The 13,341-nt window shown below is 42.0% G+C and overlaps 1 protein-coding gene across 1 annotated transcript; it reads right to left on the reverse strand.

The window, feature by feature from the left end:
- Positions 1-1,521: 1,521 nt before the first annotated feature.
- On the reverse strand, positions 1,522-11,980 carry REXO2 (RNA exonuclease 2). Its single transcript, XM_019469092.2, has 7 exons — positions 11,775-11,980; positions 10,661-10,744; positions 7,644-7,721; positions 6,920-7,031; positions 5,358-5,466; positions 3,933-3,986; positions 1,522-1,980 (listed from the first exon to the last, which is right to left on the reverse strand). Exons 1-7 carry the CDS (start codon positions 11,919-11,921, stop codon positions 1,851-1,853), a joined length of 714 nt encoding a protein of 237 aa, XP_019324637.1. The 5' UTR covers positions 11,922-11,980; the 3' UTR covers positions 1,522-1,850.
- Between the last annotated feature and the right edge of the window lie 1,361 nt (positions 11,981-13,341).

The following is a 13,341-nucleotide window of genomic DNA, read 5'->3' on the forward strand; positions in this document are numbered from 1 at the left end:
TAAAATGAACACCAGGAGTTAAAATTCTTAAGAAAGCCAAACATTAGGGCTCAAACCATTAACCTGCTTCCTATGAACGTTGCTCAAGCCCAGTGTTTACATACCCATCCTTGCACTAGAATCTGTAACGTTCCTGAGAGCTGAGTAAGGACAAAGACTCTCTTGCCAAATTTCAGCTGGAAGCCCGAAGACGAGGCAAGGTCACACTGGTAGTGAAACGATCTTCAGCAGCATATCGTCAGTCATAGGTCATTTGAGTGAATACCGATTTACAGTAATGCCCCCAACCACCATAGCTCATCAATCACAGCACCTTCACTCTGCATTAGCTATCACGCGTGCTCGCTGCATGCCAAGCACTGAGCCCAGAACAATAAGAGAAGTATTTCATTCTAACATTATTCTTTGAGTTAGGTACCATCATTCTCATTTTATGAATAAAAAAAATTAAGGCTTAGAGAAATGAACCTGGCAGAGCCACTCAGTAAGTCTCAGAGCTCGGGTTTGAAGCCAGAGTTTGATTCAAGAACCCTGTCTTCAACTATCATACAATCCTGTCGTCCAAACCACTGAAGTCGGCACATAGGCTGAAACCCATGCTACTCCAGACCGCAGAAAGAACACTGGTCAGAAAAGTCAGCAGACTTATGTTTTCATCAGCTTACACTTAACTGCACTTACGAATTTGAGAATTAACTTATTCATTTGGAAAAAGTTACACTAAAGGCTTTCGCCACTCATAAGGTTGTTGCAAAGCTCAAACAACTTGGTAAATAAAGTTATGATAATTCTGTTCTACATTCTAGTGATTTCTTTATCTGCAACTTTCACACATTAGGATCACGCTGCTACCTATGTTCACATAATGACCATAATGGACTTAGAAATGCAATTTGAGTCTGCCATGGAAAGTCGTTCAAGTACAGTGGTTCTCTAGGTCAGGCAGAAATCACCTGTAGGCCTTTCCCAATTCTGATTTCTTGCCTTAAGAGGAGTTTGTCAGAATGAGTTGTGTTCTACAGACAGATGATTCTGATATAGCCTCTGGCTAAGGATTCACCTTAGCATCGTGCTGTAAAATAGGCAAATTCAGAGTTAGCATATTCAGACTGAAATCCTTTCTCAAATACTTACTGACCATGAAACCTAGGGCAGCCGACGTTCCACAAAACTAGCAGTGATTGCCTTACACACAGTATCTGTTCAATAAACCTTAGTTATTACTTACAGAATCCCTGTGGGACGACTGACTTGAATTTCTCGGACGCCGTTAAAAGTAGCTATTGCAGAGCTCTGTTAGTTTGGTAACTGTAACAATGAAATTTGCTTCTCTGGATCTATCTCCAGTTATTCTAGTCTTGATGTATGAAGCAAGACAGAACAAGTTCACTTCCTGTTTAACATAAGAGAGTTAATCCATCCCTAATGTCATTACGAGAATTGAAACATAAGCCATACCACTTAGAAAACGCCACCATTTTCCGGTAATCAAACTATGAAAGAATAGATGGTACAAAAAGGTTTGCATTTCAATAGAACTAGCTTTATTATTCTTCTTCTTATTATTATTATTTTAAACAAAAGAAATGGTCTAAAAGCAAATGCAGATATGTACCAAGGGATGGACATGACCCGGTACTTACAAAGGAGCTGCTGTGTCATAAATGAAAACAGAGTGTTAGGGGAAAAGTAAGATTTCAGGTGCTGTCTGTTTGGATAATCTGGAGACGCAAGGTAACTGAAAGAAGGCGCTGTACCAAGCAATCAGCAGGAACAGAAAACAAAATGAAACAAAACCGCCAGCAGCTGCTTTTCCAGAGAACTACGTGCTGGCAGTGTGAGAACTGGCATCAACTCACGGTCTTCTCATTTTCCCCATTTTCTATAATTTTCCTCTTCTTCTCATCTGTTTTCTTCTTGAAGATGTTATTGCGGTAAAACTGAAGCTCTTTGATGCTTTCGCTAATGTCATCCAGTGCCCTACAAGCAAACACATCACGCTGAACTGAAATGTCCACGGAGGTTATGAGCAATGGACTAAAGAACTTAAGAACAGGTATTACTGTAAATGCCACTATCTGATATCATTAAGAAGAGGAACATTTCAATAAATCAAATTTAAGGGCTTCATCTAATAAAAAATAAGTGTGCTGAAAAATATTTTTCTAAAATATATCAGATGATAAAGTCTCCCAAACTGTCCTAGAAAATGGTGGAGGGTTCCATGGGGAAAAAAGAACTCTGGGGTCAAGTAAGTTTAGTTGAAAATCTAGGTCAAATATTTCTTGTCTGAACTTCTTTGCAAAGCATTTCATGTACCCATGTGTACCGCGAGTTTCCAAAGGGAGGCTGTACTACATACACAGTGTTTCTAAAACTGAATCGGCCACATTTGTGGAACACTCATTAACAGCTCATGGAACAAAGTCTGGGAAACACTGTGCAATACTTAATGACATCCCTACACCAAATATACACTGGCATGCTCAAACATAACTCGTGACTCAGTCATAATGCACATCGATCACCAGACAGCACCTAACCATGAAAGATCTACTTCTCTCTCTGGTGGAGATTTGTGCTATAACCAGTGGCAGCCTGACTCCATCTAACAGCCTCTCTTCTCCTCCAACATGCTGTTTCTCGTCTGTCGTGGCCTGAGAAATCGGGTAACCGAGATTATTAGAACAGTGTGCAGGTCAATCAGTAAGCCCTGAATGATAAGCCAAGGGCCTCTTCTAGAGAATAAACTGCACAAACGTTAGAGCAGGAGTTTCACGGAGGTTATTGTGGCTAACCTAACAGTTCTGCTTTCCTCCCAGGTCTTGGATATCCAGTGGACAGCTGAAACGATCAAAAATAAAGCCTCTGACTAAATCAAGGTATACAACATCTTATCCACAACACTTAAGTCCATAAAGGATCTTAAAACCCAAAGTACTTTTACGACTCACTGTGTGGCAAAACCTGATTAATCTTGATACAAGGCTATTCATACTCAGTAGTTAGGCTATTTGGTGTGAATATCCCTATGTTTCACTGCAGAAATATCAATGTGTTTGATCAGGGGATGCTTCCTCTGACCTTATTAGGCATGTTATATAATAGTAAACACTACAGATACACTAATTCTGAAATCTGAAAGACATCAAACCCTGTTTCAGACAAGGTATTCTAAACCTGTATTATTGTGCTGTAGCCCATTTAATCCTTCTCCCCCAAAAAACACTAGAACACCACACTCTCTAGAGCAGGGATTTGGTCTGTTTGCCTGAAACTGTGCGTGGCACATGGTGGGGACTCCATAAAGGAATGAACCAAATGCTGCCCTTAGAAGCTGCCTGCTAAATCCCCCGTCAAATTTTATGTTCCTCCTGAATGATGACAAAATTTAAAAAAAACAAACAAACAAACAAACAAAAAAAACTTTTTTAAAGAGCCAGTAAGTACAGGACACTAGACAAACAAGATCTTCAAATTTCTTTGGTTCCTGGGCCTAAGTCTATAGACATAAAAGAAAGGATCTGAAAAACTAAAAAGTATCAAAGTTAGGCTATATTAATACAACTGTCCACAAAGTGTTGTAATTAATTTCAAATGGCTACAAGTTCATGCTCTTGCTGGGAGGAATATTAATATTGCTCATTACTAGAAAGATTATAGACTGTTTCATCATACCTACACACTAAGCTATCTAAAAGTTTTAAAACTGCAATAAAGACATACGATACTACATATCTCAGAATGGAATAACAGAATCCTGAACAGAGCTCCAGATCATCTTAGCAAAAGAAAGTTGTCTTTACGCTGGTGGACCTTTATTTTTCCCCCAAGAAAACAAGAGCAGAGAACAGACATTATTGTAGGCAGTCAGGAGTTCAAGAGTTATGTGCCTGTCAGACAGCCAAGCTCTTGGAAGGACCCAAACTTACCTGTGAGAAGCAGCCTTCTTTGGTGCAAATTCATATTCTTCTGGATACCAGCGTCTATACACAGCAAAAACGGAACTCTCAAAGGAAACTGTCTCAAATATACTGGATAATTACCTCCTTCAAGCAATTTATCAACATGGAAAAAGGCATTTGGGTCAACTATCAAGTTGCCTCCTTGCCTGGGACTCTCTCTTCCACCCACGCTTCACCCTAGATATTCTCTTTAGGCAAGCTCGTCAATGTGTAAGATTCCTAGATTCACACCATCTCAGCCCTCCCCCAGTTGGTCATGGGCAGCCAACCACCTGCTGGACATCACACTTCTAATCAACATATATAAAACCATACTCATCCTCAAGGCCTCCCTTCTCCCATCCACCAAATCGGCTTTTCCTATCTCCCCCTTTATCTTTGAACAGTTCCATCAACTGCCTAACTGCCCAAACCAGAAACACTAGAATTGCTTTACCGCTCTTCCTTCCCCCACTCCTTCGTTCATTCGATACCGTGCCAAGGGATGTTCTCAGGTATTTTATCTCCGTACCCTTCTCTGCCACCCAAATGCCATTTCCCTTGCTCATTCTCCTCTCTCCAAGATGAGGGAAAAGCCTCCTTTCTGATCTCCCTCTTTTCTTGCCACCTTCTAATCAGAATGATCTAATTGTTATCACTCATTTCTCTACTTGAACTTTTTTAAAGGAACCCATCCCTTACAATGTTAACCATCTCAGCAAGGCATACAAGCCCTTTGCAAATGGCCTCACCTCCCACCTTTACCAAACATCATGCTTTGCCCTCCAGCATTAGTGAACTGTTTGTAAGGCCTCAACTATATTTTGCCCGTATCTTCCTGTGCCTCTATTTCTTCATAGTTGTGCCCATTCTAAAGAATCTTCCCACCTCACCTAGATGCCTAGAAAACGTCCACTCTTCTTTAAATAACAACTTAAAACTTATTTCCTATGCAAAGCTTTCCCCGACTTCCCATTCCTCAATCCGGTACATTTCAGGGCTCCTTCCCCCTTGTGCCCTCGATATTCTCTATGCACATTTCCATGACAGGAGTCATCATAGAGTATATTTGGAGGGTGTGTGCTTTACACATCTGTCACCCCATTAGATTCTAAGCTATTTAAAGGCTTTTCATCTGTATGTTCCCAGCACACAGGCCAACTCGTGGCACAGGATGGATGCTCAACATGTTTTCTCAACTAACGAAATTTATACAGAAGATTTCTGGCATAATTCCTCGCAATTCTTACCAGTCCAGAATCAATTAAGGAACTGTCCCAGCGAGCGAGGGACAATGTTGCACACCCACCTGGCACCCTCAAGTTCTAGAGTTCTCTTCAATTACTTTCCACAAATTCTCAATTAAAACATGCTAAATGGGGCAATTCAATGGATCCTAAATATAGCCCTTACCTGCACAGTTCTTTAACAGTGCTCACATCAATTATTCTATAATGAAGATGTTTCATGAACTGGGGCATGTATTTGTCAAGAAACTTCTTATCTGCATGAACTGAATTTCCTAGAAAGACACCAAGCATACCGCATCTGTGTATTTCTAGCAATATACAACAGGATATAAAAACTCATTAACTATTTTTGAAATGGAAAGGATTTTTTTTTTTTTTTAATTTAAACAATTCCTAAAAGCATCTCAAAATCTCTAAATCAGGTTTGAGGGCATGTGATTAGGTTACAAGTGCAGATTTCTGAGTACTTAGTCAGGCTCAAGGTAAATTTATTAATGGCCTCTCTCCAGAAAAAAAGGATAAATCTACCACTCCACATACTTCACACACACATCTATTCGTTACTTTTTCGGATCATACCAGATGTGCAAATTTTCTCCCGTGTCATGAAATCCACACTACTAACACTAAAAACTTAACCGAATCACATTAAGTAAATAAACCTTTATTCACATTCCAATTTTAACAAATCATATCCATATTCATGTTTCCATACAGTAATTTATATTAAAAACACTAAATTTTAAATACGTACTTTAAAATAGACACCAACGACACTAGCTAGAGGGAGATTACATATACAACATATGCTCTAGTACTTAATGTCAGAACTTTTTAATGAAATTCAAGGAAAGCATAAGCTATCACATCAATTCACATATACAAATACAAACGCATCTCCACAGACCATTAACTGTCCTCTGACAATGGCAGTGCTTTCAAAACCTAGAACTGGCCTGGTCTCTTTAAAAAGTCAATGTCACACGGGGTGGGGGATGAGGGGGGAGGGGGGAAGGGTGGGCGGGGAGAAACAGGTAAACTTGTGCATGAGTCTTGATTGAGTCCTGGTTCAAAAACAATTAGACATTTCCACATGGACTAGATATCAAATGATGTTACTGAATTATTTTTAATTACCTTAAATGTGATAATGACATTGTGGCTACCGAAGAAAACATCCTTATTCTTAGGAAATACTTAACTGAGAATAAACTGAGAGTTGATGGGGGATGGGAGGGAGGGGAAAGTGGGTAATGGGCATTGAGGAGGGCACCCGTTGCGATGAGCACTGGGTGTTGTATGGAAACCAATGTGACAATCAATTTCATATTAAAAAAAAAAAAAAAGGAAATGCTTAATGAAGTATTGAGAAATGAGGTTTCAGAATGCCTGCAATTTACTTTCAAATGTCCAAAACATACATGGCACAAGGTTAACCATTATAAATCCCACTTTTCTGCACATATGAAATTTCCCATAGTAAAAATTGGAGGGAAAATTTTATTAAGTCCGTGTACCCTCGATCTCACACTGGGTTTCAGGGTATTTTTCCAATACTCATGTTATAACGTACACAAGGAAAACAGAACACGAAATTAAGATGTATACTCTAAATCGGGGTAAGTAGAAGGCATGATGGTCTTAGTGGATCTTTCTGGAACTGCGGTCTCTTGAACTACCACAATGGAAGACTATCTACGAGATATACATAGGATCGGATTTTACCTGCAAGCGGACAGAGCCCCGGAGGAGTCTGCTGTCGTACAAAGGACAGAAATTCATACTCTGCCTGTTGCAATGTCATTGTACTCTCCTTCACTGCCTTGGTTAGACCAGACTGCAAGAGAGAATCCCCAGCCCCCACCAGAAACACATCAAGTCAGTTTTCAAAGGCATCCAGAAATGAAACTTCACTTCTAAAACGGGCTAATATAACCACAGATGGACTATTCGTAAAGCTCAAGTTCAAAGTGAAACTGCCATCCTTGCACTGATTTTTTTTTTTTTTTCTTAAAGAATCCAGGCCCAAAAGGCTATGTTCCTGATTGTTAATAGCATTTCCACACAGTCAGAAAAGACGGTGCTCAGAGTCCGAGGATATAAGCTCTGGGAAGAAACAACTATGAACAGGAGAGCAGCATTCCCCCTTTTCTGAGAGTTGACGTCTAACCTTATCCAAAAGACTGACTTGAGCAATACTTGACAATCCGCAATGCGTTCGCGACAGACTGAATGCAGGAGAGGAAAAGAGAGAACATTCAGGAGAAGATGATCTCGACAGGTCCCAAAGATGACAGGTAAACAAGCAAGTGGTCTCCCAGGCTTGCCAAGCAATCTTCCTCTAACCCTTTTTAAAATCCCATCCAACAATGGTATAGGATTCAGATGTGGGAGCAACACGCTCGTTACTGATCCCCAAAGCAGCACTCCTGTTATTTGGTAATGTTACCTTCCCATGATGCTCCTTACACCAATCTGACATGCTGTCCAGTAACTCATCTGGCTGTTTTATAATCAGGTTAGGACCCTGTGGATGGGAAAAGCCATTAGTCATCCAGAATCAACAGGGACAACCTTGGTGTCTGAGGTAAAGTCTAACCTCACTTTGTGAGGATTAAACACACAGGTAGCAGAGAAAGAGTTGAGGGCCCTTTGTTATCTCTGTAAGTGGTCCTCGTTCATGCCAGCACTGTGTACAATGGTGAAAAGGAATGCACACACGCGTGCGCACGCACACACAAACGCACATACACACACACGCACGCCTCAGATGAGTGAAATGCCCTAATAAGAAGACACTAGTTGCCTATCAAAGGTCAGCAAACCCAGCCCTGACCTTTGGCTCTTTTCTTTTCTTTTTTTTTTTTTTTAACCAGTGAGCTAAGAATGATTTTTACATCGCGAAGAGTTGTACAACAAACAAACATGTGACGGGTATGTGGCACTCTGAGCCTAAAATATTTACTGTTCAGTCTTTTTTAGCAAAGCTTGCCAACCTTTAATTAGGAGTTCAGTTTGGAAAGTGTCTATATTGCCAAGTGAAAGAAGCAAATTGCACAACAGCAAGTATGTGCATGTGATTTCATTTACGCTGGATAAAAACAAATAAATAAAAATACACACATTTGTATATGCATACAAAGTATCAAGAAAGTACACAGAGTTTGGGAAGTAGGAGGCAGCAGCAGAAAGGGGCAAAAAACTAACAGGTGACTAGACATACACTTTAGATAAAGTTACACTGTTGAATTTTAATGATATTTTTATATCAAAAAGTTAAAAGGGTAACTGGTAACATCTGGGGGGGAGGGGGGGGAAACACTTGGCCCTCTAATTCTCCTCTCCATTTAACAGAACATTCAACTTCTGAGTGTCTCAGACACAGTCCCAGCAGAAACAGAAGCCTCACTTGTGGCATTAAAACAGGTCATTTTGGGCGTCGTTTCTCTGTACAATGGAGATAACAAACCACCCCCCTCCCTCAAAGGGCTGCTTAACAGGGTAAAAGAAATTACAGATATCAAAGTTTCTGAACCTTTTTGGAAGAAAAGTACTCTATGAATCCAAGGTATTATTACAATTAAGGTGATAAAAATAGTTTGCAATCACTGAGAGAAAAGGCTAGAGTTTGACTATTAGACATCTTACAACTAACAAGGACTTTCAGCCAGACAAGAAAACTGGTAAAGGCAATCTCCAAGAAGCAAAAAATTCACTGATTACATATATTAAAACACATACACACAACACACACACAAAACCCTCCTATTGTTTAAAAAAAAAAAAAAAAAAAAACACACATTCAACAACAACAACAAAAAAAAACCAATTCTAACAAACTCTGATGGGAAAAGCAAACTATTAATCTAAGGCTCTATAACTTATTCTAGGTCCTGGCTCAGAACCCTGCACTATCTACAGAAAAATTTTCAGGGTAGGATGTTTTTTCCTCTACCAGCATAAAACTTTTTCCACAGACTCATATACAAAAATAAAACATATTTTCCACAGAAATGACACTTAAGTGCCAATAGTCCATAAGCATTTTTTTTTTTTTTTTTAACATTCTTATCCTCATCTGACTGAGTCTATTTACAAATGCCACAGTCATCTGCAGCTGGGTGAATACAGACCCAAATTTCCTCCAGGGTACATATTAACTAACTGGTCCATTAAACTGTCAGTATTTCACATTATATCAACAGACTAAGGGAAAAACTCTTCTTCAGCCAAGAGTAAGGAGGGCTGACAAAATAAAGACACTTCGCTTCACTATTCATTTGCAGTAAATCCCAAGTGACAAAAAAAAAAAAAAACAACCCAAAACACAGAACTGTATTTATATAAAGTTAAAAAAAAAAAAGAGCTAGTTGTTATGATGAGAAACACAAAGTCTCATGATTCTCCTCCAGCTGATGTATCAAGAGGTACTCCAGGATGTGTGCCTAGTACTCCACAAAAGTAGTAATTCATCTATAAATGCCTTCTCCCGTCTCTTACCTACCAAGAGAAGTAGAGGTCTTACTGGAGATTTATGAAATGTATCCAATGTCAGTAACACATCACTACCACCCTCCAGGAACTGACTTTAACAGAACCGCCTTTTCCACAAGCATCCCTACTGTGTTCCTGGAGTTTCTTACTACCTCTGAAACTGCTGACAGTATGAGACCAGGGACCAATTCAAGACCAGGATTTCACCGTCTACCAATCAGAAGCTCTCTCCCACACTTCTCAAATGCTTCACAAGGGGCCAAAGGGCAACAGGTGTGTTGTTTTGCTTAATGTTTCGGTTAAAAGCAGCATGTGAATCATGCCCAATATATCAATAGGAGAATATGCCGATTCTGCATCACCAAATTCTAAAATCTGAATATAGATCTAGGTAACCACACATCCTAGTGGAGAAGGCAGAAAGTGGACATACAGACTCAAGTTAAAATTAAGGTGATGATACAAAGATGACAGTTTGGCATGAGGCACTAATCCTGATGAGACAACAGCTGGTTGTCTGGTTGGTTACCAGTTCTTTACTTCAAATGCCTGGGTGAAACTCCTGGCTCCCCCAAATAACAAGCCAGGTGGCCTTGGGCAAATTACCCAAGATCCCTGCCAAAATGTCCTCTTCTAGAAAATGAGTGTAATCTCCTACCTCGCAGTTGCTGTGAGGACTGAGAGTACGTACATGGAAAGCACTTAGAACTGTGCGTGGTGCACAGTAGGGTCTCAGTAAACGAGAGCAATTCCCTTTGCCATTTGGTGCGTGGAATATTGAAAACTAAATAGGTTGTGAGAGACTACTTCGGTTCTACAACCAACCCTACCATGACCTAGCACATTACTTTGGAACTTAACATATATATGGGCCTCAGGTTTCCTATTTTTCACATAAAGAGATGGGGAAACAACAATTTAGATTTCCAATACACTCCAAATAGTATGACTGTATTACACGGCATCACCTACTTCAGCCAAAATGTTGAGATCAGAGTCAGTTATCAGACACGCCATCTCAATAATCTGGTCCTTCTCAATGTCCAATCCTGTCATCTGCAATCAAAAGTAAATATGTAACACACACAGAACCAACTCTCTATTTTACCCAATTTTATTTAACTGGAATCCCCCCAAACATATTCCATTCATCTCCCATAGCCAGGATAAAAGAGACAATGATGCTTCCCGGGCTAGCCCTCCAGGCACTAAACATGAGTCATTTATTCAATAAATATTTACCAAGGGCCTACTTTATGTGAGGCACCCCAGTTCTACTGTAGGACAGATGCAAAGTCAGCAAAATTGAGGGCTGACACCATTCAATTTGGTCAAGAGTTAGGCAACTCACATCGCTACATCTCTGCAGCTTACAAAGTTTTCACATTAATTACACCACTTGATCTTGACCACAATCTAATGGAGAAAGCACGGTTATTAACCACCACTCCCCCCCCCCCCTCCATTTCATATATAAGAAAACTCAGATTCAGCGGAGGGGGGAGTCCTCGGCATGGGTTTGGAAAACCTAAAGGGATCAAAAGTAGGTTCTAGTCCCAAGTGAGACCCTAACAGCATGACCTTGAATGGGACGAACTCTCTCTCTCGGCCTCAGTTTTCTCGTTTATGGAATGAGAAGTAAGGCTGAGTCATCTCCGGAGTCCCGTCCAGCTCGAACAACCTAGGGTCCCATAAGGCTGCGGAAGGGGAGTGTGGAGGCTGGCACAGCCGCTGCCCCAACCCCCCACCCCGGTGACCCTAAGCCCAGAAGGACCAAAGCGTTAGGGAGGTCACACCCGAGCGGAGTTCGGGAGTTGGGGCGGGGGGAGGGGGCGGGATGCAGCCATATGGATGACTCTTCCCTTTTGAAAAGACACCCCACAAGTCCACCACGGTCCCCAACACCCGCAGGAGTCCAGCCTGCCGACCTGCCCCGCGCAGCCCGCAGCCCGGCGGCGCTCACCTGCCACACCTGAGACCCAGAGACCCGCCGCCGTCCGCGGACAGGCTCAGCTGCTCGGTCTCCGCGCCGAACCCCACTCGCCTCCCCTCATCCCCCCTCCCCCGCCCCGCCGACCGCACTCACCTCCAGGTCCACCCAAACCATCCGCTGAGCCATGCTCTCCCCTGCCGCCATGGCTGCGCCACCTTCGCGGACACCCCGCGCCCCGAACTGCCCGCGACTCCCACCCACACCTCGCAACAGCCTGGAGCCCAGGGAGCCGCCTAGCATCACCCGGCACGAGCCGCCACGGCCCCAACCTCTCAGCCGGCGCTGGCGCAGGCGCGATGGTCGCTAAACGTCGCAAACCCGCGGGGAGGCGCAGGAGCGAAAACCACAAGTCCCAGCATCCAGTGCGCCGGCTCGCCGTGAGCAGCCCGGCTTAGCTGCCGAATGGGATGATGGTATTTGGAGTCTCGCCTGGTGTTCCGACCGCTTTCCCCACCCCCGCCACGTGTTTTCGGATGTTACTGGACGCGCATGTTTTTCAGAACTAAGTTTATTCGTTTCACAGAGTTATTTCCTGAGTTTGGATTAGTTGCGAACCGCCTGGTTGAGAAAGAAGTCTCTTACTTTGTTTGGTCAAGGGAGATATGGTTATCTATTTATACATGTATACATATACTTTTTCAAACAGATCTTTCCTCTTTTTGCCTCTCCCCCTCCCACCCCCAACCTTGTTACTTACCTGCCCCTCCACGCAGGGTATTTTTCTCGTTGACGTAATGCAGCAGGGCGGTGCGCTATTTTTAGGCCAGAAGGCCAATTCCACTGTCAAATCCTTTAGAAATCCTTGAGATCTTGTATCAGTGATCACTTAGCATGTATTAGGTGTTCAATAAGACTTCCTTGGCAAAGGGTCGCTCCTTATTCCTTGTGAAGGGAGGTGGTCGGTGTTTCAGTTCAGCTGTGGTGTATCAGTGCTAATGAAGACGTCCTGCTCCACTCTTACAAGTCCCTCCAAGTTTAAATCTTGTCCTTTTATAACGAATCTGCAGCAAATTAAAATGAACTAAAAACGGCTCTGCCTGGTCTGAAATCTGCTTTGGTTTTGATCAAAGTATCTGTTATCTCCTCTGGGCATAGCTACAGTTTCCATCATTTCCAGGAGCAAAGATGGTCACCAACAGGACCTTTCCACCTTGTAGTGTCAAATTGCAGGAATCCCTTAAAGCTTTGCTATACAGTAGCAAATTCCTTGTGCAGAGTGCAATGTTGTCGCAAACATTGATCTCAGCCTGGAATTATACCCTCTACATTTTTTTTTTTTTTTTTTTTTTTCTGAAAGCCATATTGACACTAATTACGGAGCTTGTGGTCCATCACATAGTAATTCGTACCCGGTGAGCTGGTTTTGTGAGAGAGAAACTTTGTTGCCTCATCAGAGCTGTAAGGATACTGTAGCGTGCTGGATGCCACGTTCAGCCAACCCCCCACCTGCTCGGGCATATGGAAACAAAATTGTGTGCGCAGATTGTATACTTATAAAGATTTTTATTGTGCACAATGTGTATATATTATAACTGCATTGCCTGATGAGTCACATTGTTTCGCTGTAGCTTTTTATTCATTTGTAGCCTACGTTATAAGAGATAGTCTACATTTCTTCCTTCCCCCCCCCCCCCCTCAGTTTTTACCTTGATTCATAAAA

This window comes from Panthera pardus, unplaced genomic scaffold (assembly GCF_024362965.1).
Source record: "Panthera pardus isolate Hobbes unplaced genomic scaffold, ASM2436296v1 HiC_scaffold_12, whole genome shotgun sequence".
Lineage (NCBI taxonomy): Eukaryota > Metazoa > Chordata > Mammalia > Carnivora > Felidae > Panthera > Panthera pardus.